The 26,015-nt window shown below is 54.1% G+C and overlaps 2 protein-coding genes across 2 annotated transcripts in view; one reads left to right on the top strand and one right to left on the bottom strand.

The window, feature by feature from the left end:
• MAST1 (microtubule associated serine/threonine kinase 1) lies at positions 1-22,076 on the bottom strand (the record flags this gene model as incomplete). The annotated part of the gene is made up of 26 exons (XM_079703880.1): positions 1-1,238; positions 1,339-1,526; positions 2,386-2,522; positions 2,648-2,770; positions 3,088-3,317; positions 3,512-3,721; positions 4,055-4,302; positions 4,382-4,560; positions 5,287-5,396; positions 5,895-6,017; positions 6,183-6,284; positions 6,389-6,554; positions 6,691-6,823; positions 6,939-7,077; positions 9,315-9,523; positions 9,613-9,692; positions 12,567-12,634; positions 12,714-12,846; positions 12,950-13,051; positions 14,993-15,202; positions 15,375-15,450; positions 15,570-15,730; positions 17,631-17,709; positions 19,689-19,764; positions 20,241-20,329; positions 21,994-22,076. The coding sequence occupies 26 exons, from the start codon at positions 22,074-22,076 to the stop codon at positions 1-3; spliced, it is 4,692 nt and encodes a 1,563-aa protein (XP_079560006.1).
• The window catches only part of RTBDN (retbindin), a gene marked incomplete at both ends in the record, with an annotated part of 11,898 nt that continues 6,182 nt past the window's right edge, over positions 20,300-26,015 (top strand). The window contains 2 exon segments of the mRNA XM_079703881.1: positions 20,300-20,354; positions 20,357-20,373. Coding sequence (XP_079560007.1) covers positions 20,300-20,354; positions 20,357-20,373 — 72 coding nt within the window.

The raw sequence follows: 26,015 nt of genomic DNA on the forward strand, positions 1-26,015 counted from the left end.
CTATGGGCCCGGGGGCATGGGGCAGGGCGCCCCTTTTTTGGTCGGGGCTACTGGGGGCACAGCTTCAGCAGGGCACCGGGAAGTCAGCGCCACCTCAGGCTTGGTGGTGGGGACCAGGAGGGAAGCAGGTGGGGCTGGGGGCCCTGCACTGCTGGGTACACTCTTTGTTAGGGCTTGGGAGGGGGTCTGGGGCTCTGGGGAGAGCTTGGGAGAGGCAGGTTTGGAACGAGGCCCGCTCAGCGTGGTCCGCTCCTCCACCACCTCCAGCACCCAGCGCTCCCGGCCCCGCGGGGCCTCAGGTGCGGGAGGTGCCAGGGGTGCAGATTCCTGCAACCCCTTGGAGTCCACACTTGGAAATTGCAGCACCTCAGCCTTGGCCCCAGACCGCACAGGCTCTACGACAATGGGCACCGGGGGCGTGCCTGCTTCGCCGGAGCTGCTGCGCCGGCCCGTCTCGTGTTCCTGCACCGGGCTCAGCGCCGCCTTGGCCACGGCCCTGGCCGCCCCGCCCGCGCCGTCCTCTGTCTGCACGCTCTGGTGTCGCGTGCCGCTGGCGTCCCGCTCCAGGGTCCGGCCCCCGGGGGTCGTCGCGCGGGGCGGGGTGCAGGCCTCGGCGCCACCCGGGGACTCTTTCTCCTTACTCGAAGCCGGCAGCAGCGGGTCCGCGCCCAGGCTCAGGGGCGACTCCTGGCGGCCCAGGCGGCGGACGGCGACCTGCCGGGGCGCGCCGGGACCCTCGACAGGGGGCGTCTCGCCGTCCGACTCGGCGAGGCTATGCAGCGCCAGCTCGCCGTGGAAGTCCTTGCGGAAATCCGGGTGGCCCACCTCGAGGCTGTGTTTGCGCAGCGCGCCCTTCTTGTCGGCGCCCAGCGAGGCTCCCAGCTTCTCCGCCGACTGCACGCGTTTGAGGAGTGGCGAGCGCGGGGGCTCGGCACTCTTAGGGCGCGGGCGCACCACTGGCGGCGACGAGTGCAGCTTGGCCGGAAAGCTCTGCGTCGTGTGAGAGCTGCCCACCGTGTGGCCCGGCAGCGGCGGCGGCGACGCCTGTGTCGGGGACGGCGTGTGCGCTAGCGGCGACAGCGGGATATTGCCGGCCGACTTGCAGCGCGCAGAGCGGTACTGGCGGTGAAGCTTCGGCGACAGGCCGTGCAGCGTGCTGGGCCGGATGTGGTGCGAGGCCGACGACGCTGGCGAGTTGGGCGTGCTCGAAGCCGGCGAGCTGCTCTGGGACGAGGCGCCTGCGGACGGGAGAGGGAGGACGATGAGCGCCGCGGGCGCCGCCAGGGCACCGCCCCGCCACCGCGCGCAGCTCGGCCCCCGCGCAGGCTCAGGGCCTACCTAGGTAGGCGGAGTCAGGCGTGGAGCGGTAGCTGTGGGTGGGCGAGCGCGCCGGCAGTCCGTGCGTGGGCGAGCCCGGGAGGCTGTCACTGGACGACAGCGAACGGTTCAACGACGACAGAGAGCGGCTAGTGTGCAGCAGGTTCGACTGCTTCGTTATCTTGCGGAAGAGGGAGCTACGCTTCTTGCTGGAGGACAAGGAGGGGACCACCTTCCCTAGACCAGACTCCAGAGCTCCCGGCTCCTCCCACTTCAGGACTTCAAGGTACCTCCTGGAACCACCCACCCTTTCTGACCCCTCCCTCTTCAACTACAACACAGTTCCAGACCAAAGAACTTCCTTTAGCTCCGTCCCACTTGGCTCCTCCCACCTCAGGTCTACCCATTCCTTTCTGACCACTCACAGTCCAAGCTGGAAACACCCATCAAAACAGAACCAACATTTTCTGGCCCCGCCCACCTGTCTAGCCCCTCCCTCTCCAACTATACCCACCTGTCAGAGTGGGAAGAAATTCACTGGACTCAGCCAGGCTTATCTCAAATCCCCACTCACTCCTTGTGCAGGTCAAACCCACTGATCAAAACAGAAAACTCTCCTGGCTCCACCCACCTCTCCTAGTTCCTCCTACATATAAGGGAAGAAATTATTTCTACTGGCCTGGCATACTCATCCCAGATAGAAATCTCTTCTCCCGGCCCCTCTCAGTCGCCTAAATATAATACATCCGGCAAGGCAGAATCATCTCCTGGACGGCACCCTCTTAGTCCACATCTGCTGGCCCGGCTCTGCTCCCACAGTGCCTTTCCTTCAGCCTAGGAGCTTGGTACATCCTCCTTTCCTGACTCCTCCCGCTTTCCCAGCCCCTCCTTCTCTGTTGTCTTGGTTTTGCTCTTCACTTGGTGGCCCCGGCCACCTTTCCTGTGAATGTCCCTTCTCCTGTCCTCACCTATGCTTCTCCCACGTAAGCCCTGGCCATCGCGCATAAACTGGAGTGTTCCAGGGGCCTGCTGTTTATAGCCCCGCCCACTGCACTTGGCCCCACCCACCTCTCCTGGCCCTCCTTGGCAGAGGGCCGCTTGTTCCTCCGAGCCATTTTGGCCTTGTAGCTGCTGCGCCGCGCAGGGCCGATGCGGATGGAGGTATTTTCGAAGGGCGTGGTGGTCACGGCTACTTTGTTGCCACTCTGGGGGAAGAAAGGGGGAAAGTTCTCTGCTGGAAGCTGCTCTGGCAACTCCAACTCCCTGGGGTCTCCCCCACCCTTCGCCCCACCCCCACCCCAAGACAGTTGGCTCTCTCCCATGGACTCACCTTAAGGATCAGCTCGACGACCTCAGGATGCACCATGCCATGCACAGGCTCCCCGTTCACGTGGGTGATGAGGTCCCCGGCACAGAGCCCTGCCTCCTGGGCTGGGCCGCCCTCCTCCACGTGCTGGGGATAGGGAACCCCACAGGAGCAGAATTAACAGGCTTGGTAACAAGGAAAGCTCCCTAAGCTTATGTGCCAGACACCTAGCTCTGCAGGCACGGTAATCTTCATAACAGTTTATGAAATAACAATTACTCTCCCCAGTTTACAAATGAAGAAACTGAGAGTCAGAGAGGAAAAGTTACAGAGGAGGGTCACAGAGGAGTCTTATCCAGGTTGCCTGGTTCCAGAGTTTGAGCTGTCCCTCACCCCTGGGGAGGGGGGGGTGTCTCTCTCCCCACCCCCACCGTAGAACACAGGCTCCACCCATTAGTGCTCACCCAGACAATGTGTTGTACACTGTAGACATCTGAGTCACCCATGTAGACGCGGATGGCACGCAGTGTGAAGCCATACTTCTTGCCCGAGCGTTGGATGGTGATGGGGGAGCGAAGCCCACTGACAGCTGGCGAGTAGTCCCGACTCGGTGAGGAGTCCCGTGAGGACGGGTTGGAGGAGAGAGATCGTGGGGACATGGGGCTGGCCAAGGGTGAGCTTCCATGGGGGTCCACTGCAGACACAGACCCATGGTCAGAAGTCAAAGCCAACAGACACAGCTCTCCCTGTGTCTGCTCCTCCCTCCTCCCAAGTCAGAGTCCCAGAGCTCTCACTGGCCTATCCCAGAGCCAGTCACTGTGGACCAGGAAAATGCAGCTGGCACCAATGGGGGCAGCCCCTCCCCTGCCAGGCGGGGCCCAGGGTCACCTGCAGGGATCATGACAGACAAGGCAGTGGCCGAGGCTGACTTGATGACTTTGCCCCCGGTTCGAGAAGGCCGCTTCTCTACCGCCGCCGGGTCTCCTGACAGCTGCTGGTGCCGCGCCCGGCGCAGAACCAGGTCATTGGTGGCTCTCAGGCCTGATGGGTCCCCATCCTTCGAGGGTGGACAGAGGTCGCCTGGGCGTGGGCGGTCAGCTGCAACAGAGCAGGTGGGTTAGGGGTCACTCCAAGGTTGTAAACTTCTTGCATGCGTTCCCTCTGCCTGGAATGCCCTTCCCACTTCTCTCCCTCGCTGGATTGTGAATTTCATGGGAGCAGGTAACATGCGTCAGGAACAGCTCCTGACTCAGAGGAGCGCTCAAATACTTTTGTTGACTGACCATGGAATACGGGTCTTCCTCATGTTGATGAGAATCCCAGATTGGAGTGTGAAGAGTACACGAGAACTTGCATAAACAGTACAGGTTCATTGAACGCTCATATATGACCCCTGGGGAATTGGGGAAGGCGGCAGGAGGGGGCACTCACTGGCCTCCGGGTCCCCGGCGCTGGGGGCGCCATCCCCTTGAGCTGCCTCCTTGGGGGCCCGCGCATCCAGCGAGCCTGGAGGGTCGGAGCTGGGCCGAGGAGACCTGCGCAGCCGGGCCTCATCCTCGTCCTCTTGGGGGGCGCTGAAGCGGCTGGGCTCCAGCAGCGCCGAGAAACGGCGGCGCGCGCCCAACGGAGGACTGGCCTCCCCCTCCAGGAAGCTGGCCTCGGACGCCGAGAAGCGCTTGCTGCGCAAAGGGGGCGTGGTCAGAGGAGTTACTCCCCTTCGGGTCCAGCCCTCAAACCCCAAATCCTGCCCCTGCTCACATCTCCGGGGAGCCCCCTCTCCAGGTCTTCTCGCGCAGGGTCAGGCCACCTAGGCCTTCCCGCTTGCCGGCCACTTTCTCCTCTGGGCCCTTGGCGCTCGGCTCCCGCTTGTTGGTCCCCGCTGCTGCCACGGGGGTCTTGGGCTCGTGCTGCGACAGCTGCTCCATACTGCTATACACCTTCAAGGACGGATGAGTGGTGATGGAGGCAAGTCCAGCCCCCAGGTCCCGCCTTCCCTCCCGAACCAATCGAATTCCCGCTACTGGACCCGGCCAAACTACGCTCCGCCCCAGTAAAGCCGGGTGCCCAGCCCCCCAATTCTGGGCCGACCCCGACCACCTACAGTTCTTCAGTTCTGGCCCCACCCCACAAAATTAGGCTCCGACCTATTCTAGACACTGCCCTGCCCAAGCCCTAAAGAATCTATTCTCCTTCCTGCCCCGCCCCTCCAGGCCCCGCCCAATTATGTGTGCCCTCGCCCAAGGCAGGTTCTGCACCCCCCCTACGTGCTGTTCCTCAAAGCGAGACTTTGCCCAGCCTCGCCAAGGCCTGGCCCAGCCCCCTCCATCCCCAGGCCCTGACCCCGCCCCGTCCAGATCTAGCCCCGCCCCACTGTGGGTCCTCATTTCCACAATTGTCCAGGCTCCCGTTAGATTCCACTCGATGCCAAAGGTCGGTTCCAAGACATCCAGTGAAGATGTCCCCCCCCCGCCCCCGCCCAAGCCTCATCACTCCCCGATCCTCACCGCCTCAGTAACTTCTCTAGTCTGAGACCTTGGGCCTGGACCCTGCTCCCCATAGCCTCCTCAGCCCCTGGCCACTTCAGGCCCACCTCCATCCCGTACTTAAACACAGGTCCCACCTCCCGACGGTCTCACCCCACCCCTATCCCCGCCTGGCCTCACCTTGCTGAAGCGCGGGGAGCAGGAGGAGAACTGGCGGATCTCCACGGGCTCCTCCTCCGTCGTGTCATCCTCGTCATAGGAGTTCACATGGTGATACCTGTCTGAGCGGGCTGGAGTGGAGGTGTGGGTCGTGACCGCGGGCATGGGTCCACTCCCCAAATCACACCCCCACGGGAGCCAGCTTCGGGTCCTGCGGCCACGCCCCTGCCCCTTTCTTGGATCAGATTTAGGTCCTGCCCCCTCGCTGGGTCCCTGTCCCACTCTCTGAGGCTTCGTCTAGCCCTGCCTCCACAGAGGCCACATCCCCAGATTGCACCAAAGGCGCCTCCGCCAGCCCAGGCTCTTGCCTCATGCCGCGTCCTAGCATCGCCTCTAACCTAGGTCCAGTCCCAGTTTTAGAACTTACTCCTGTCCAGGCCCCACCCCTACCCCAGCTTCCTTTCTTACCTTCTTCTCAGACTGAGCCACGCCCCTATGCCAAGCCCCCGCTTCCGCCACAACTTCAGCTCTCTCCTCTCTTCTAAGGCTAGTCTCCTACCCAGCTGCGTCCCAGCCCAGGCCATATGCAAGCGCCCCCTCAAAGGATCCCACACCCTGTCCCCGCTCACTGTCAAAGTAGCTGGTGTCATCCTCGGACTCCAGGTGGGGGATGAACTCGGCCTTCTGCCTCAGCAGCCCTGTCCAATCCAGGTCTCGAAAGAAACTGTGCTGCTTCACCTCAAAGGCACCGCCTGGGGAGGAAGGGGTGGCGGGTGTAGGGGAGGGAATTCTCGCGACAGCTATGGCCAGCCAAGTAGCCCAGCTCCCCACCCATTTTCCGGCCCAGGGACACAGCACTGGGAGCCCTGCTCCCGGACAACAGACCCCCCCAGCTCAGATTCTCTGCGACCCCTTACCTGCCCCTAACCGGCCCAAGGGGTTGGTCTGCAGGAGGCTGGATATCAGGTGCTGGGCATCCGTGGGCAGGGCCTCGTCCCCCTCGGGCCACAGGATGTCATCTGCAGAGCAAGGTGTAGGGCTGGGGTTTGCTTTTGGAGTCCATGAGGCCCTGGGCCAGCCCATGTTTCCGTGCCCCCTGCCTGCCCACCACGGAGGCACGCACCACTGATGACCTGTCCAAAGAGCTCTTCAGGTGTGTCTCCAAAGAAGGGCACGCAGCCCACCAGGAACTCGTAGAGAATGATGCCCATGGCCCACCAGTCCACCGGTTTGCCATAGCCCTGGCGCAGGATGACCTCGGGTGCGATGTACTCTGGGGTCCCACACACCTGGGGGTAGGACGTCAGCCCACGCCCTGGCCACAGGAGGGGCCTCCCGGGGGAGCAGTGCCCCCCGCCAGGCCCTGGGCCCCACAGTCCTGCCGGGTCACTCCACCCGAAGTGACCCCCACTCCCGCACACACACCTGTTTGTCCAGGAACTCCCGGGCGTCCTTCTCAATGTGGCCCTCATATAGGTTGGTGGTTAGGCTCATAAGCCCCATCTTGGAGAGGCCAAAATCCGTAAGCTTGATGTGCCCCATGGAGGTGATAAGGAGGCTGCAGAAACAAACTGAGGTCTTAGAGGCGAGGACCATCCACTTCACTCCTGGCCCTTTCATGCCAGGGCCTCCCGAGGGGCAGGGAAGGAGTGATGGGAAAGGTCAAGGCTCACTTGTCAGGCTTAAGGTCACGGTGCACGATGCCATAGTTGTGCAAGTACTCGAGCGCCAGCACTGTCTCAGCGAAGTACATGCGGGCCATCTCCACAGGCAGCGCCCCAATGTTCTTCAGCAGGGTGGCGCAGTCCCCCCCTGGGGGTGAAAGAATAGGCCCACGTGAAGAGGGAGGTACCCCTGGCTCAGAGCTGAGCACTCAACATGCACCATAGTACCGAGTCCCCATCTCACATTGCCCCAATTTTATAGCTAAGGAAAACTGAGGCTTAGAGAGGGGTCTCCCTATCTAAGTCCCCAGCTTGCACAGGGACTGCCCTCTACCAGCCTTCTCTTGTCCTCTTAGCCATCCTCCAATGTCAGTATAATCAGCTGATTTTACCCAGGAGGGGACTGAGACTCAGAGAGATGTTGGGTCATGCAGGGAGTTGACGGTGGAGGTAAGGTTTGGTTTGGGCCAAGGCTGCCTGCTTATCGACTGAGTTTAGGCCCTTGATCTGGAGTCTGAACCTTGAGGGTCCGGGGCCTTAATATATAAATTACTTGCCCCCACCAGATTTACTGCAAGCAGCATTCATATTTTAGTCTCCCTCGGTGTCCATTTCTCTTTTTTCTTACAAGGGCCAGATTTCCTTCCAGGTTTAACAGCTGGGTCAGCATGTAACCCAAGTTGTGCCAATGACTTTTCCCTCTTTTTTCACAAAGATTACTAAGCCCATAGAATGTAAACTGGAATCTGTTGGATAGTAACCTCACTATATCAGGGCCTGTTTAAAGGAAAGTCCACAGAGGCAAAATATGGAGCGATTACGAATGACATGATTTGAGCACCTAGATACAGCCATTCCTGAAGGTGACATGGATTTTTTCTATCACAAGTCAATAAATTTCTTTCTTTCCTTTTTTTCTCTTCAGCCAGATTTATCTATGTCAGAAACTGATGAATCAGACTTGAAGCCGTGCCCTCTGCAGTGGAAGCACGGAGTCCTAACCACTGGACTGCCAGGGAATATGAATTTGGGCACTAGATAATCCTGACACACTATGCAGAGAATAAAGTGCCCATGTGGCCATGGTCTTCTTGAGCCTTATATCCCTTGTTGCCAACCTCACTATATGAAACAACCTTGTCTCTTTTGGCTTATTTTTCTTGTTTATTGTATGTTTATACAGACTTGAATGTTACCTACATGAGGGAAAAGTGTGTTTGTCTGGGTATCCACCAGTGCCCAGCACAGCATGTGGCATGAGGGAGATGATGAGGGGACACCTGTTGAGTGACTGAATGGTCAATTAAGGCTCGGAAGTGGCACAGTTGTATCCCTGTGAGATCATGTGTGTGTCCTAATAACCATAATACATGTCTGTTTGGACAATAGGTGGATTAATATTGGGGATGGATAAACAGATGAAAAACCTATACATTGGTGGTTGGATGATTGCATGGATGGTAAATGGACAGATAAACTGATGGATGAATTGTGGATGAATAGATGGATTTAAATAGCTAGCTAGATAAAATGAGATAGCTGCTAGAATGGAGGTTTGGATGAATGAATAAAACTAAGAACAGTAAATGGATGGATGGAAAGAGGGATGGATAGCCGATGGATTAATAAATAGGTAAATAGGTATTGGTGGATAGATGGATGGTAAGTAGTTAGGTGAATAAATAGATAGATGAATGAATGTCTAGATATAGAAAAAGATGGATTGATGGAAAATAGATGTACAATACAAGCAATGAACCCTAATATAAATTACGGACTTTAGTTAATAATTATGTATCAGTATTTGTTCATCAATTGTAACCAATGTATCACACTAATACAAGATGTAAATAACAGGGGAAACTGGGGGGAGGGGGAAGTGAGTATGTGGGAACTCTCAGTACTTTCCAATCAATTTTTCTATAAACCTAAAACTGCTCTAAAAAATGAAGTCTATTAATTTTTAAAAATAGATGTAATATAATATTGTAAATCAACTATTCTTGAATAAATAACGATGTAATGGATAAACAGAAATATGGATGGACAAACAGACGGATAAATGGATGGATGGATGGAGAGATGGCACATAGATATATGGATAGAAAAACAGATGGATTAACAAATGAATAGATGAAATGAAGGAAGGATGGATAATTGGATGGATGTATCTATATTGAGAGAAATGAAAATCAGTGACGAGAAATGAAGATAAGTCAATAGATGGCTGGATATAAATAAACAGATGGAACGTATGGATAAATGGTTGGATAAACATACAGGTGGGTAGTAAATTCGGTGACTGGGACTCAGGCAGGCCACCCCCCGCAGCCCTGACTAGCGAGCACCCCCTCATCTTCCCTGCAGCCCTGCAGGCAGCCACACCTTCCACATATTCCATGACCATGCAGAGGTGGCGCCGGGTCTCAAAGGAGCAGAACATGCCGACCACAAACGGGTTCTCAGCGAAGGTGAGGATGTCGCGCTCCACAAAGGCCTGCTGGATCTGGTTGCGCAGGATCAGGTTCTGCTTGTTGATCTTCTTCATCGCGAAGCGCTGCCTCGTTTCTCGGTGCCGCACCAGGTAGACGGCGCTGCAGGGGGAGAGAGCGAGGACCGGCCATCACCTCCGAGACACCCGGCCTCCGCCACCCTCCCCCCGCCAGAGCCCCGGGTGGCTCACCCGTAGGCACCATTGCTTATGAGCTTGATGGTCTCAAAGTCATTCTCTCCAGGTGGTTTCTTAGCCTTGCTGCTTCGGCCCTGCAGGGGAAAGATGGAGACCACCCCCATCATCATCATGAGATTGGCACTCTTGTTATTCCACCTAACACATGGGGAAACTGAGGCACAGAGGGGGTGGGTGTGTCCTTCATCCAAGTGCCACAGTGAGGGAGTAACAAAGTCAAGACTTGAACCCAAGACTGGCTGACCCTGAAGCCATATATTGATAACTAACTTCTCTCCATTAGGAAAGAAACCTACAAAATGGCTAATCACTCTAATATATAAAGAGCTCTCAGACATCAACAAATAAACTAACATTGAAGAGAAAAAATAGGCAAGATATGTGAACTAGAGTTAGAGCTCTTAACCATGTGAAAAAATGTTAAACCTCACATATAACGACAAAAAGGCAAACTAAAATGACCCCAAGATACCATTTTGCACTCAGAAGATTGGCAAAAAAAAAAAAAAAAAAAATCCAAAAAGCTGACACTCTGTGGGCAAAGCTGTGGGGAAACAGATACTTTTTTTTTTTTTTTTTTTTTTTTTTTTGCAGTACGCGGGCCTCTCACTGTTGTGGCCTCTCCCATTGCGGAGCACAGGCTCCGGACGCGCAGGCCCAGCAGCCATGGCTCACGGGCCCAGCCGCTCCGCGGCATGTGGGATCTTCCCGGACCGGGGCACGAACCCGTGTCCCCTGCATCGGCGGGCGGACTCTCAACAACTGCGCCACCAGGGAAGCCCAACAGATACTTTTATACCTTGCTCTTGGGAGTATAAATTGGTACAGCCCCCATGAAAGGTACTTGGGTGTATATCAGAATTACAAATGCATGTTCCCTTTAATCCAGCAATTTCACTTTTGAATTCATGCTACAGATATGCTTGCACATGTGAAAAATGACATATATACTCTCCTGCTCATTGCAAGACTGGAAACAATCCATACACAGGAAATTGGTTAAATAAACACATGAGGGGATATAATCTAAAGGAATATTTTACCGCTGTTTTGTTTTGTTTTTGGCTGCATTGCGCCACATGCAGGATCTTAGTTCCCCGACCAGGGATCGAACCCGTGCCCCCTGCAGTAGAAGCATAGAGTCTTAACCACTGGACCACTAGGGAAGTCCTGTACATTTTTAAAATGAGGAATATCTCTGTACACTTATTAGTAAGTTCTCCAAAGTATTTTGTTAAATGGGGAGCGGGACAAGGAATAATATTACTGTATGCTTTTGTGTTAAAAAGGGGACAAAATATAATCATATTTGAGGTAATAGGGATATGGGGGACAAGAGTGGGTATAAGATTTTTCACTGTATGTCTTTTTAAAAAATAATATTTATTTTTCTTAGGGACAAGAGATTTATTACATAAATATTTCACAAAAAGATCTATGAGATATAAAAATATTGAACTCTACACTCCTAAAAATGTAGCCCAAAAGAGTCTGACACAAACATTGACAGAATTACAAAGAGAAATTACTCAAAACAAGAATTTAACACATGGCTCTCAGAAACTATCAGATCAATCTGGCAAAAAAAAGATGAATAGGAAGATGGAAGATTTGAATCACTCAATTCACAAGTTTGATTGAATGGAATTACATAGGATCCTACAAACAACAATTAAAGATAAATACCTTTTTAGAGTTTTAGACTTTTGAGTGATGTCATTCCATTACCTATTCAAAAAATTAAACAAATGGCATGTATAATGAGATTTTAAAATATATATATATATACATATATATATATATGACAGATGTGTGTGTATGTATGTGTGAATTCATAGACACAATTTGAAACAAAGGTCACAAATCCAAATGCCTTCAGGGGCCAGGCATACCAGGTGAGAGCCATGGGTGGCTGGGGTGTGGATACCCCATATCATAGGCCAACCCCCACTCAATGCCAGCTGGCTCCATCACAGTATTGTCAGAGCTTCTAATTTTTCAAAAAAGGCACAAACCCAGATTCTAATTTTAATCTTCTGATTTCTATATTTTGTTTCATATTTTTGAAAACACTAGGCAGCTCAGAGAAAACACATGCATGACCATTATGGTGGGCAATCTCCACCAGATATGTGGAACATCTACCGAGTGTGGTTGGCCCGGGGGGTGGAATTATAGTAATTTTTACTATGCTGAGCTGTTAGCACACAGAGACACTCAACCCACTCAAAACTCCATGCAGTGTTCCTCAAGAAATTAAAAATAGAATTACCATGTGACCCAGCAATTCCACTCCTAGGTATGTACCTAAAAGAACTGAAACAGTTGTTCCAACAAATACTTGTACACAAATGTTCATAGCAGCACTATTCACACAATAGCTAAAAGATGGAAACAACCTAAATATCCATTGATGAACGATGGATAAACCAAATGTGGCATATTTTATTCAGCCATGAAAAGGAATGAAGTACTGATTTATGCTACAGCATGGATAAGCCTTGAAAACATTATGCCAGACACCAAAGGCCACAGGGTGAATGATTCCATTTATATGAAATATCCAGATTCAGCAAATCCATAGAGACAGAAAGATCTAGAAAGCAGATCAGTGGTTGCCAGGGGCTGTGGGGGAGGGAGGATGGGGAGGAACTGCATAATGGGTACAAGGTTTCCTTTTGGGATGATGAAAATGGTCAGGAACTAGACAGAGGTAATGGCCACACAACATTGTGAATGTAGTAAATAACGATGTTATGTGTATTTTACCATGAAAAGAAAAAAGCCTATGGAGGAAGAGCTATTATTAACCCATTTTAGAGTTGGGGAAACTGAGGCTCAGAGTGGGGACCAAGAGGTCCACCCAGCCTGAGGACAAAGAGCCAGGAGGTGAGCCCCGACCAGTCGGGACAGACCAGAGTGTTGCCTGCTAGGCCACCTGGCCTTACCTCAGAGAGGTCGTCCTGCTCAGGTGTGTTAGAGCCACCACTGTCCTGTTCCTCCAGGTGCACCACATCTAGGAAGGGAATGAGAGTGAGCGGAGACTGGGGTCCCAGCTGGTTCACCCACAGTCCCCTGCACCCAGCAGCCAGCACCTGGAAAGGTGTCACGGGTGAGGCCCAGCTGGCGGATGATGTAGCGGGGGATGTCCGTCTTGACAAGGTGGCCTTCCTTCGCATGGCCCTCAGCTGCCTCCAGCAAGTGGTAGAACTCCTCGGGGTTGAATTCCTGAGGCAAGGCAGGGTGCGCTCAGGGTGAACTCCAAGGTGTCCCAGCCAACCCCTCCCCTGTCCCCCACCAACTGCCCCCTGCCCATGCCCAGCCCCCTTACCAGGCACTCCAGCAGCCTCGCTGGGCGCGAAATGATAATGAGCAACTTCTTCACGAGCTGAGTGACGAAGGCCACCTCCAAGCTCTCGGAACGTTCATAGGCCTGGGATGCGGGGCATAGTGGGGGTATGGTTCACAGGTGACTTTCCTGAGCCAGGCTTCTCTCCCATCCCCACAGGAACTGACAATACTGCTGCTGTTGTCCCATTTTACAGATGAGTAAACTGAGGCCCAGGCCACATGGTAAAAAATAATCATTATTGTTATAGCAAACATGGTCCTAAAACCTTCACTCACTCAATTCATCTTCAAAACAGCTCTATAATCCAGGCCGAGTTAAAAATCCCTCTGCCTGGCATGCTCTCTCCTCAAATCCTTGCATGGCTTCCTACTTCTCCTCCTTTAGGTCTTTGCTCAGTTGTCAACTCCTCATGGAGGCCTGCCTTGACCCCTCCAATCCAAAATCACACCCCACTACCTGGTAGGACTCTCAATCGCCATTACTCTACTCTCCTGTTCCTGTTTTCTATCAAACAGGCCACATATTAATTTATCTATCATGCCCATCAAAGTCAGGACTATGGTGAGGCAAATGAGGCAGTCACCTTGGACACCAAAAACCTCAGTCTTCAAGATAACTAATATTTTAATGCACTATTTGAAAAATCAAAATTAATGCAGAAAAAAATGATAAGCAAAACATTTATTTTTTGGCCACGAGGCTTGTGGGATCTTAGTTCTCTGACCAGGGATTGACCAGGGATTGAACCCGGGCCCTGGCAGTGAAAGCACCGAGTCTTAACCACTGGGCCACCAGGGTATTCCCGGAAAACTTTAAATAAGGACAGGATCCCAGAGGGCTGGGCCAAACCATACTGGAGCTTGAATCAAAAGGAAACGTGTGGGACCATCTCTACATGTTTTTATGTTTTTCAAATGATTAATGACTTTAATGAAAACAGTATTACTGATTAGTTCGTTTCCATTAAAACCAGGAAAGTTAAATTATAACAAATTTTGGTTTAATTATAAATAAAATATTTAAACTTAATGTTAAGTTTTAACATACCTTTTTTTTTTCAACTTTTTCAATAATTAATGTTCTGAAGGGGGAAAGAAATCACCTGCCTCATCCTAGTCTCAGTCCTGATGCCATCTGAGGAGGTAGCATTTGAGTAAAGACCTGAAGGAGGTGAAGGATGTTAAATTCCTGCTTCCTGTTTGGGGGGTTGGGAGGGATAAATTGGGAGATTGGGATTGACATATACACACTATTGTATGTATAAAATAGATAACTAATAAGAACATACTGTAGAGCACAGGGAACTCTACTTAATACTCTGTAATGACGTATATGGGAATAGAATCTAAAAACAGAGTGGATATATGTATATGTATAACTGATTTGCTGTGCTGTACAGCAGAAACTAGCACAACGTTGAAAATCAACTATACTCCAATAAAATTAATTAGAACAGTGAAAAAAATAAAAGAAACTTTATGGGGCTTCCCTGGTGGCGCAGTGGTTGAGAGTCCGCCTGCCGATGCAGGGGACACGGGTTTGTGCCCCGGTCCGGGAAGATTCCATATGCCACGGAGCGGCTGAGCCATGGCCGCTGAGCCTGAGCGTCCGGAGCCTGTGCTCCGCAACGGGAGAGGCCACAACAGTGAGAGGCCCGCGTATCGCAGAAAATAAAATAAAATAAAATAAATTTTAAAAAAAATAAAAGAAACTTTTAAATTATTACTGTCAATATCACCAAATTATGTGAAAATCTTGGTTATAACAATATAGTGATTTTGATGAAATAAAGGCAAAAGGTGCATTTTGTGAAATATATATGTATATATATAAATTCCTGCTTCCTCCTTCAGACCTAGAGCGGGGCTTTAGTCTTTCTCCTCCACCCTTCAATCCACACTAGCCCTTTGGCACGTGGTAGGCGCCCCCTGAGTGGATGTGGGGCGAAGGAAAATATGGGGCCATTGAGCCTGATTTGGGGGTTCAGAGCCTAAGGTGTGGCCGGCCTCCTGGTGCACTCACGTCCTGCAGCAGCTTCTCCAGGTTTTCCTGCAATTCGTAGAAGTATACGGTGGTGATGAGGCCGTCGCGGGACTTGGTCAGGCAGTCCCGGGCCAGCTCTATGATCTGGTGGTGAATGAAGCTGAGCACGCCGTCGGCCAGCGGCAGCACGCTGTCAGGTTCGTAGGCGCGGGCGAAGTCGCGCAGCTTCTCTTCCATCTGCGCGGTGGCCTGAGGGAGGGACGGAGGCAGGGCCGGGATGCCGGCGCGGGGCTCAGCCCGGAGGCAGTGGTTGCCAAAGCCTGCACTGCGCGGCTCCGGCCGCCAGGGGGCGCGCGAAGCTAAAGCGAGCGAGGGCTCCGGCCGCCCCGCTTCCCTGCAGCCGCCCCCTGCCCCGCCTCACCTTCGGGAACCTCTCCTTGTAGACATGGTTCATCATCACGATCTCGTTGTCGTAGGAGGAGGGGGAGCGCCCGGGGCTGCGGAGAGAGAAGCCCATCGCGTCCAGCCACCTTCCTCCAAAACTGCAGACAGGCGTCTCGCAGAGCATGAGCCCCCAGACCCACCAGCTTGGACGGGGAGGGGGATGCAGGCCCACCTGAGGCTCCGCGAGCGAGGCCGCACCGCAGGGGAGCGGCGGCCACCATCCTCATCCGTGATGCTCTCGGTGCTGCCGAAGTGTTTGGAGAGGAAGTGGAGCTCGTCCACGGTGGGCTGGTAGGGCAGCTGGTGCAGGCGCTCCTGGGAGGAGCAGGAAGACTGGGGGGAGGGGCGGGGCCGGGGTCAGAGCCACCACGGTTCCCCCACAGCTCGGGACCTTGGTCTGGGACCCCCGCGGCTGGCGGGCCACTGAGCAAGGCCAGAATCTGGACCTGGCTTATGATCCTTGGATCCCAAGGCTCAGCTTGGGATTCCTGGCAACAGAGGGGGGCGGGGGGGCAGGGACAGACACAGATGAGAACAGTGACACAGACATGAATGTGGCCCGAGGGAGCCTGTGAAAACCTGAGTCAAGTCTTATGCCTCCTCTGTTCAGAACTCTCCATAGCTCCCACCGTACTCATGGTGAATGCCTAAGTCCTCCCCACAGCCCACAAGGTCTTGCAAGATCTGATCCTGTCTCCTTGCCATCACCTCCTCCCACTCTCCCCCTCACCTGCTCTGCTTCAGCTGCACAGGCCTCCTTGATGGTCCTTGAACAAACCAGGCACACTTGTGCCTCAGGGCCTTTGCACTGACTGTTCCCTCTGTCTGTCACACATCTACTATGGATCACTTCTCCTTCAAGTCTTTACTTTAAAGTCACCCTTCGGGAGGCCTCCTCTGACCACACACATCATTCCCTCTCCTTGCCCCAACCCGTTTCTTCTTGCTGACTTCTTATCTCCTTACTTACTACTGTACATCTTTATGACTTATTTGTTACTGCTGTCTGCTCCTCCAGGGCAGGGATTTGGTTCTGTTTGGCCCCAGTCAGGGCCTGGCATGCAGTTGGGGCAAACACATACCCACAGACATCAGTGGAGAAACACAAGGACAGCCACCTGATTCTGCAGGCAGGATGATCTTTTTCAACATGATATCACTCACTTTCTTGCTTAAAAGTCCCCACCCCATCATTATCTATTAATCTTTTCAGCGCATACAATCTATGACCTACAGAATCAGTAGGTTGGACTGAAATTTTAATTTAATTTAATATAAAGCAAAACAGCCTTTCTATGTCTTCCCACTGCATTTAGAATAAAATCCACCTCACGATCCTGGCCAAGAAGTCCCAGCATGATGAGGGTTGATGCCTGCCTCACCTCCATCCCTCCACTTCCAAGCCAAAGTTCCAGCCACACAAGGCTATTTTCACCTTTCTAAATGTGAAAAGTTCTCTGTTGCCTCTGGGAGTTTGCACATGCTGTTCCCCTTTCCTGAAACACCCTTCCCTCCCTTCTTCCACCTGCCAAACTCCTGCTGATCCTTTGTCTTGGCTTCAATGCCACCTCTTCCAGGAAAACTTCTTTGACCCTCCCTCCAGCTCAGTCAGGTGCCTCCCCTCTGCTATCATCCCCTTGCCTTATGCTACCCCCATCACAGCTCTGACCACCCCAGCACCCCAAGTTATAAATGCCTTCTTACTGATCTGTCTCCTCCCATGAGGGCTTTGTGAATCCTTGGGCCCTGGCCCGGCTTGTAGAGCCCCACACACATGAAAGTCATGTGATAAATGTCTGTTGAACATCACACCAATGTATGGATGAGCGAACCAGAGAGACAGGTAGAAAAGAGGGCAGATGGAGAGAGAGACTTTGGGTACTGCAGTGGGGGAGCAAAGGGAATCTGGGTGAAAGGGGTGTGTCCTGGCCCTGGCCAGCTGCAGACACTTGGGCAGTTGGCTTAACACATGAGCTTTAATGTCATTATCCGAGGTAAGTAAAACAAGTAAATAAGTAAAATAAGTAAAATAATTAAAATAAGTCCGAGGTAAGTAAGACCCCCAAGAAGATATGTTGAAGATGGAGAACAGGACCTTGGAGGGGACTTGGAACTCACTAAGAGATGGACAGATGACACCCTTGGAGAACAAGAGAAACCCAAAGCTCTCATTCAGGCCAGTCCAGCCGGCCCCCTGCGGCTCCCACCCACCGGCCCCACCTGCCACACTCACCGAGACCGTGGAGCTGGGTGTGTTGGTGCCATAGCCAGATGAAGGGAGTGAAGCCAGAGACCAACGGCGTCCGTCCGCCCTGGAACCCAGCCGACATGCTCAGAGGCCGCCAGTTCCCACCAGACAGCCCCATTCCTCAGGGTGTGAGAGAAACCACTGGCCGTGGCCAGAGCAGGAGGTGGGGGAATATATCTGCACTCTGAGATTCCTGAAGTCCCTCAGAGTCAAGGAGGTAAAAAGGAAGTCTTCCAGCCAGGCACCCGGGACCTGGAGCAAAGACCAGTCTCCTCTGCTCCTTCCCGTTTATGCCCCTCTCCTGTCAACCTCATGCCAAACAAGCCCCCAAAGTGAAAAGCTCACTCAAGGAAGTCATCCCAGAGGGACCCAGAAAAGATGACCGCTAGAGGACCCCCCCATGAGAAAATTCTCAGAGGAAGATCACTTGGGTCTTTTCAGAGAAGAAATGTTCCTTCCTCATACACACACACACACACACACATGCTCCCGTAGACACAATCACTCTCATAGCTACATCCATTAGTATTACTGTTACTAGTACAGTTGAGTTCACACACTGAAAGTCACACACATTCACACCACGTGACTCTTCAACACAGACACTCACATGCATTCACTGTTCCATACATGGACCCAAATATCACATGTTTCCAGGCTAACACACAATCATACATGAAAAAAGAGACGTACACTCACATATAGACACATATTCTTACAGAGACCTGGTACTCACACTCTGACATACACACACACTCCCCCACACACTCTAGACTCACATTCACGTGACACATATTGAAGACACCCTCACGCACTCAGTCACACATTCAAACTGTCAGAGAGCCACACACTCATTCACACTCCCACACAAATTACACATTCTCATGGAGACACACATGGAGGTACATGTTTCCTCAGCTACTCACACACACATTTACAACCCTAGAAGTACACAGTCACACACGTTCACTCTCACGCGCTGCTACACACCCATGGATACAACAACAGGCATGGGCTGCCCCCCATATTCACAGCCTCACAAACTCACACACATCCACATCAGCACACATATTGCACACTCACACGTACACACACTCCCATGCACTGGACTCCTCTCTCCAGGCAGTGACCTCACTCAGCTCACCTGCTTCCCAGCTCACCCTGCATGTAGGTAACCACATCCGGCCCAATCGTGGAGCCCTTTTCTGGCTCCCTATTGCCCTCAGCTGAATTCCACGGTCGAAGGGGATCCCCATTCTTCCAAGGGAGCCGTCCTCTGTCCCCACAGTCTCCTGTGATTCGCACCCCACAGCTTTCACTAGCCTTTGCGGTGATCTGCGTTGCCTCCCCAACTCAACTCCAAGGATAGAGAAGGGATGTGGTTCACCCCATATCCCAGGTCCAAGAACACACCAGTTGTTCAGACAACATTTTTAGAATGAATAAAGTTCAAAGAAAAAGAGACCCGCCCAAACACCCTGGTGACTCCTCGAAGATTCCCCCTCAAAATTCAAAGAATCTCTATTCCTCCCCCAATCTTGACAAAGCCCCCCAGAAAATTCATCTTACGGACACTCCAGAAACCCACAGAAACCCCCGGAGGGAAACCTGAGATTTCTCCTCTTGGGGCCTCGAGAAATAGCCCTAGGGGCCCTCCCGCACGTCAAGGACCAAGTCCTTCGATGGGCATCAAGTAGTCTGCGCTTGCGCACTTCCTCCCTGCTTCCTGTCCCGTTGCTATGGAAACGCCTGGCCTGGAGAGTGAGGCTTGGGAGACTAAGACCCAGGTCCCATAGCGCAAGCGCTTTCGCTCCGTGGCAAAGGAAGCCCCGCCCCTTCCCTGGTTCTGAACTGGTGGTTGGCCCCGCCTTCTTATAGGTCCCGCCCCTAAGACTGGGTGCCTGTTCCCGCCAGGACGTTGGGGCACTCTGCGGGTCCCTCAGGCCTGACTCAGGTGCAATTAGAAGGGGAACAGATGGGGGCCCAGACGGCAGGTAGGGAGGGTAGGGCCAGGGTTCTGGGGCCCTGGGGAGAGGGACTCACCTTCGGGACGAGGCGAAGGAGAAATGGGCGGGGGTGTTGGGGGAGAAGTTACGGGGACTGTCCAGGGGACTGCTACCTGTGGAGGAAAGAGGGGGATCTTCAGGCTTGGGATGGAAGGCAATCCCATCAAACCTCCTTATCCTCAAAGCGGGTTCCAAACAGCAGCTTGTCCCCTCTTTAGTCAAAACGCACCCATCTATGGGTGGACCGCTCCCCTTAGCTGTGGCCCTGCCTCCCAAAATGTTTTGGCTACCGAGTCAGCCCAGCCCCTCTCCAGGCCGATTCCGTCTTTTTCGGGGTGGCCCCGCCCCTTAGGTATGGCTCCTCCTTTCTGCTCCATCCCCTTTCCAATCAAGCTCCTCCTGGGCCTCCGCCCACAAATGCCCGTCCCCCTGCGGACCGGCCAAGCCAACACAAGGATGGCTCCGCCCCTTGTCCAATCCGGGTCCTCTCCCTCTAGACTCTGGACCATCACTCCTGTGGCATGGACACACCCCTCGCCTGTGACCACGCCTCCTCTAGTCTGGCCCACAAACCCACCACCTGTCTCACCCAGGTGTCCAGGCAGTGGGGAGTGGGGTCGCGGCAGCGTGGGCGAAGTGCTGGTCAGGATGAGACTTTTCCGGTTACTGGTGCGGCAGCTGCGGGGAAGGCGAGGCAAGGGACCGGACCCGGCCGTAGCCCAGTGAGTTTGTGGACCCAACCCGCGGCCCTCCCATCTCAGATCCCCACCTGTCTCCCAACTGTGTGTGCTTGGATGTGCTCCCAAAGGACTGCTCAGAGGAGGAGGCAGTGGAGGCCTCGGTAGGACTGTGTATGGGTGGGGATGCGTATGTGTTGTGTATGTGCAAGACTCCTGGTGTGGATCCTGTGTGACCATGTATGGCACAGTGTATCAGTCACGGGGTGATAGTCATGCCCACGTGATACCAATGGAGATACTGAGTGTCTGTGTGTCTTTGGGTCCTTGCGTGACATTCGCTGTGTGTATCCAGGTGCGGCACCTCGTGTGTGAATTCAGCACTGGGAGCATCCTAGTGTGACATCATGTGTGACAGTCCTTGGGTTTATCTTGTGTGACATGACCTGTGGCTTTGTGTGTCTATATGACACAGTGTAGCGCCACTTGTCCATGACTAGATGTGCCACTGTGTGCTGTAAAGTGTGCGTGATGCATGATTTCTGCTACGTGTCTGTCTTTGTGTAGCAATCTGAGTCTGTATGAGATACTGTCCTTGTGTCTGAGTGTGACATTCACCATGTGTGTTCCCGTGTGGCATCTACTGTGTGTGAGTTTAACACCCTGTGACACTGGGCACGTCTGAGCATACCACTGTGTGTGACATGGATGAAAATAAGTGAAAACGTGTGATATTGTGTGTCTCCGACTCTGCAAGATTCTGTGTCTGTTATTCTCTCATCCGTGTGGCACAGCATATGACATGCTTAGGTGATATCGTATATTGTGACATTGCACGGATGTCATTGCCACACATGTGTCTGTGTGCATCTCAGATGGCACAATTGTGTGCGTGGATCACCAGGCATGTGACCTCTTACTGAGTGTACACTACACTGTGCCTGTGGGCTTACTTGTCTGTGTGATGCTGCGAGTGCCCTTGTGTGTCTGTGCGTGCCTCTGACCTATGGCCATCATATGGCTGGGTACGCGTGGCGACTCCCGGGTGTATCTGGGACACTAGGGCTGTTGTGTGTGTATGTGTGTGTGACATCATGTCCTGCGTGACGCTGTGTGTCACTATTTTTCGTATGAGGCTGTGTTCTTTGGGGGGTGGTTGTGCTATGATAAAAGCCCCCCCCTTTCATTCTGCCCCTCAGGATCCCAGCTTCCAAAGAGGGACCCTCCAGCCCCTCCATTCTCTTCGCACACACCCCCCTCCCTGGCTCAGTGACTGAGCATATTCGCGCGGCCAGAGCACGCGGCATGGGGGTGGGGGGAGGCCAGGCTGCGGCTATTGTTCTGAGGGTGCTAAGCCCCCCACCCTCCCCTTCTTCCCCTACCCTCACCGGGCTGCCGGAGCCCGCAGCGCCATCAGACAAAGGCGCCTCAATCCCCCACCAGGCGCAGCCCCCTCCCCCCGCGGCGGTCCTTTCTAGCGTTCAGTCCCCCCAGCCTCAGCCCACACTGCCCCCCATTCAGCCCCATCCCTGGCAGGAAGGCGCGAGCGAGCACCTCTGGCGCAGCTGGACCGGGTGCAGCATCCCGGACCCCGCCCTGCAGCAGCAGCCGGAGGGCGGCTTTGGGGGAAGGGCCAGGTCAGGGTCTGAGGGATCGGGGGTCTACCTCTTGGTGCGACGGAACATACTGCCGCCGGGGAAGGAGGGCATCGAGAAATTGGAAAGCGCGGTCCAGAGAGAGTCAGACATGACCCGGCGGCGGCGACATGGTGGCAGGTGCGGCAGCGGCGGCGGCGCGGGGAGCAAACGCGCGGGGCGGAGGCTGGAGCCGCAGCGGGCAGGGTAGGGCGGGGGAGGGGAAGGCCTGCGGCTGCCGCCCGCCAGGAGGGGGCGCTGCAGTGCACCAGCGCGCCTGGCCCCGCCCGCGTGCCCGCCTGGCGCCCCAACCCGGGCCGGAGTAGGGGCGACCAGCCCCGCGCGTTTCTCCCCAGGGCTCACCTGCTGCTTTTCCGGGGCAGGGGCAAATCTTTCTGGAAGGCAAAGGGGCAAAAAGATAGAGGTCAGCGGGGACCAGCAGCCACTGCCCAAAAGCCCTGTCAGCCCCCTGGAGGGGTAGAGGTGGGGTGGGACAGGTCCTTCATCAGCATGGTCACCTGCGCCCTTGGCCATGAGGTGAGGGCTGGGCTCCTAGGGGAAAAGGGTACCAGGGTGATTCCTCTCCCGACCCCCAGAGGCCAGCAGAGGGCCCCCTATAGGACTCCTGAGCTGGCGTCTCAGTATGTGTTTGTGCAAATGAAAACATCCAGGAGTCGTTATTTGAAAAATATTTCTTGAGCACCTACTGTATGAGAGACCCCATGCTAGGCACTGGGGACACAGCAGTGAATGAGACAAAAATCCTGCCCTTTGGGGACTAGCATTTAAAGGAAGGAAGCAGACAACCAAGATTAATGTAGAAGTGAACGAAATAATTTTAGACAGAAATAAATGTTATGAATAAAATTAAGCAAGGTGATGTGATGGAAAATGGCTAGGAGGGGGACATGATAGTTACAGAGGGCTGCTCTGTGGAGACGATTTTAAGTTTGTTGCTGAAAAATAGAAGTCAGCCATGGGAGGCTCTGTGGAGAGAGCTTTCCAGGTAGAGGGAATTGCAAAGGCCTGGAGGCAGGAATAAACTTGGCATGCTCAAGCATGAAAGGGTGAATGACTGGATGGATGAATGAATGACTCCTCCACACCTCAGTGGTTCTACCCCATCTCAATCAGGTTCACAGAGTTGGGGTGGGGATAGTTAGGGTGGCTCAAACTGAGATTTGACATGGGAATCAGGTGATGGCTGGGTGGTCTTTTTCAGTAATGGCAGTGATAATCATTGGTAGTTATTGGGACTTCCCTGGTGGTCCAGTGGTTAAGACTCCGTGCTTCCAATGGAGGGGACGCAAGTTCAATCCCTGGTCAAGGAACCCACATGCCACACGGTGTGGCAAAAAAAAAAAAAAAGTAGGTATTAACTCTGTCCACATCAGAAGAAGGTTGCATTCTGTTTGTCAAGCACACAGGAAACCACTACAGGGACCAGAAATTACAGAGGTCTGGACCCTTTTCTGAGAGCACTGGGGAGAAGGGGCATCACCTTCCACCCAGTTCTGTGTCCACAGGCTAAGGTGAATAAAAGGGATTTGGTAGGGCTGCAGGCAGAAAGATTCAGGTGAGGGTTCCAAAGCCCTTTGGTGGGGACTCCAACCAGGGAGAAATGAGGAGTGTTCTAGGATTTTTCTAGAATCTCTGATAGCAGAAAGCCCCGGGTTCAAATCCCAGTTTTGCCACTTATAACCTTGGCAAATGACCTTCCAATAGTCCATTCCTTCTAGAGGATTCTGTGAGATGATGCAGGTGCCTAGCACCTTAGTATGGTGTCTAGCATATAGTAAGTGCTCAATAAATGTTAGGTCATAGGAACAGGAGTTATTGTGGATGGACATGCTGCATGGCAGAAGATGGGCCAGAGGGACCTCACACTCCCATGTACAGAGGACAGATGGATGGTCGCCGTCAAAAGGAACACCGTCCAGATTGGCAGCCCTGCCATCCTGAGCCAGGGGTGACCAGAAATCTATACCAGGTTTTCCCTCTGTCTTTGCAGGATCAGCTTGAATGAGCCGCCCGGCTGGGCCAGGCGGCTGCAATGGCCCAATCAAAATCAAGACCTGGATTTTCCCGCCACGGAGCCCGGTACTCCAGACTCGGGTACAATGGGCCTACGAGGGTGAGCCCCAGGGGGACCTTTAAGTGCTACCTAGAAAAGTCCTCGACTCTAGTCCCATCTGCTAGCATCCCTAAACATTTTAGGGTCGAAGAAAGGGGCAAGGTGGAGAGGTAGAGGATTTGGATCCTTGGCGTCCGTGTAAACAGACGCCACTTCCATCCCCAGCTGCAGAGCTGCTCTGCCCAGCGGATTCTGCATCTCTTCGTGATTAACGGACGGCCCTGCGGCCAGGGCATTCGAACTTAGGTTGCTGTACGATCCCAACTGCACACAGGGGACCCTTGGGAGCTCCGTGGTTGTGGGACAGCTTCTAAGGGGTTGCACCAGTGTGTGAGAGTGTATTCAGGCTGCGAAGTGGTTAACCCTGCCAGAAGGGAAGAGGTTCGGGCAGGACTTCGGTGGGTAGCTCCCTCAGCCTAGAAGCCTGGGGAAGGATGGGTGGATGAGTGGGAGGATCCCGGGTTGGGGGCGTAGTCTTGCACCGGAGAGCTAAGTCCCGCGTGGCACGGAGCCAATGGGAGTCGGCGCCGGCCCAGGGGGCGGGGACACACCCCATGCAGGCTCCACCCGTTTCAGCCCTTTTCTGGGGACCCGACGGCGCGGACCCAGTCTAACTGCTTCAGCACTTGCTCTGGTTTTGCAGCAGCTCCCTCCCTTTTATCAGAACCCGTTCTCCTAACCCAGCCCAGGGAAAGGAAGGAAATCCGAGGAAGACCTGAAGAGCCCATCTGGGCTCTGGTTAAAACTCAGGTCTGGCTCCAGCATCATCCAGATGCCGGGAAAGTCCTTCCTGCCCCCTGAAATGGCCCCATCCAAAAATGGACAAGGCCCCTGGGTGATGGTTTGAATCGTCTCCTTCTCTTCCCAAGCTCCAGGCTAGGGATGTAGCCTGAGACTGGGCCCATTCTAGGCTTTATATAAACTTCTCCAGACTACCTAGCTCGGGGCTGCTTCAAGGAGGCTCAGAAAGACCAGATGCCAGGCAAACCTTAGGGTGAACCTTTGATCGATTTCCTCTCTGGGGTTAGTTTGGGGCCAACACCGAACCCCCGTATTAACCCTTAGAAGTGCATGCTGCAGACGGAAGAGAACACTTCTCAGCTTCAGAATCCCTACCCATCTAGGATGTGGGAATTCCTGACGCCTGGATTTGTCCCCGCCTTCCCCACACTCCACAGCAAACCTCAGTGTCCCACTCCGCGCAGTGGACCCACGTCTCCTGCGCCTGCGCAGCTTACAGACCAACATCTTCTAAGGCTGCAAGGAGCTAAAAATCGCTCCCGCCCACCCACAAGCTGGGCTGGACTTGAGGATCGCGGAGTGGGGGCGGGGGGGTAGTGTTGTAGTGGAGCGGGGTGGAATGAAGAGTGAGGAGGGAGGCTGTCTAGATGCCTGTCCAATTAGGGCAGTAGGAAGAATCCTGGTGGCTGAGCAGGTGCGTGGAGGTCGCAGGGGGTCGCCATGCCTCAGGAAAGGGCTCCTGGGGTGGTGAGGGGCGAGGCTGCAGCACAAACATGTTTACCGCTGCTGCGGCGCCGGCAGCCCCGAGGGGCGCGAGCCCTGGGGCAATAACTTTGTTCTGCGCCCCCTCACCCCCGGCCTGGCTGGGCACCAGGGCAAAGACCTCGATCCCAGCTCCTTCCCCCTCTGACGTGCCGGGAGCCCCTCGGGTTATCCTCGAGGGGGAGCGCTAGGCTGCATCCCCCTCTGTCAGATCCCTGGATCCCCGGGCGGCCCCTGAGGGGCGGGGTCCCCAGCGCGGCGAGACGCGCGGCCACAGCGTTCCCCCTAGGTAGCGTCCCGAGGCCATGGGAGAGGGCGCCTGGGCCAACCCTGGCGTAAGTTCTCCCGCCTCCTGCCGGGCCCCGCCCCAGGGCACCGACCCCTTCCCCTCCACCCGGGGCCAGGGCTGCCGCGTA

This window comes from Hyperoodon ampullatus, assembly GCF_949752795.1.
Source record: "Hyperoodon ampullatus genome assembly, chromosome: 4".
Lineage (NCBI taxonomy): Eukaryota > Metazoa > Chordata > Mammalia > Artiodactyla > Ziphiidae > Hyperoodon > Hyperoodon ampullatus.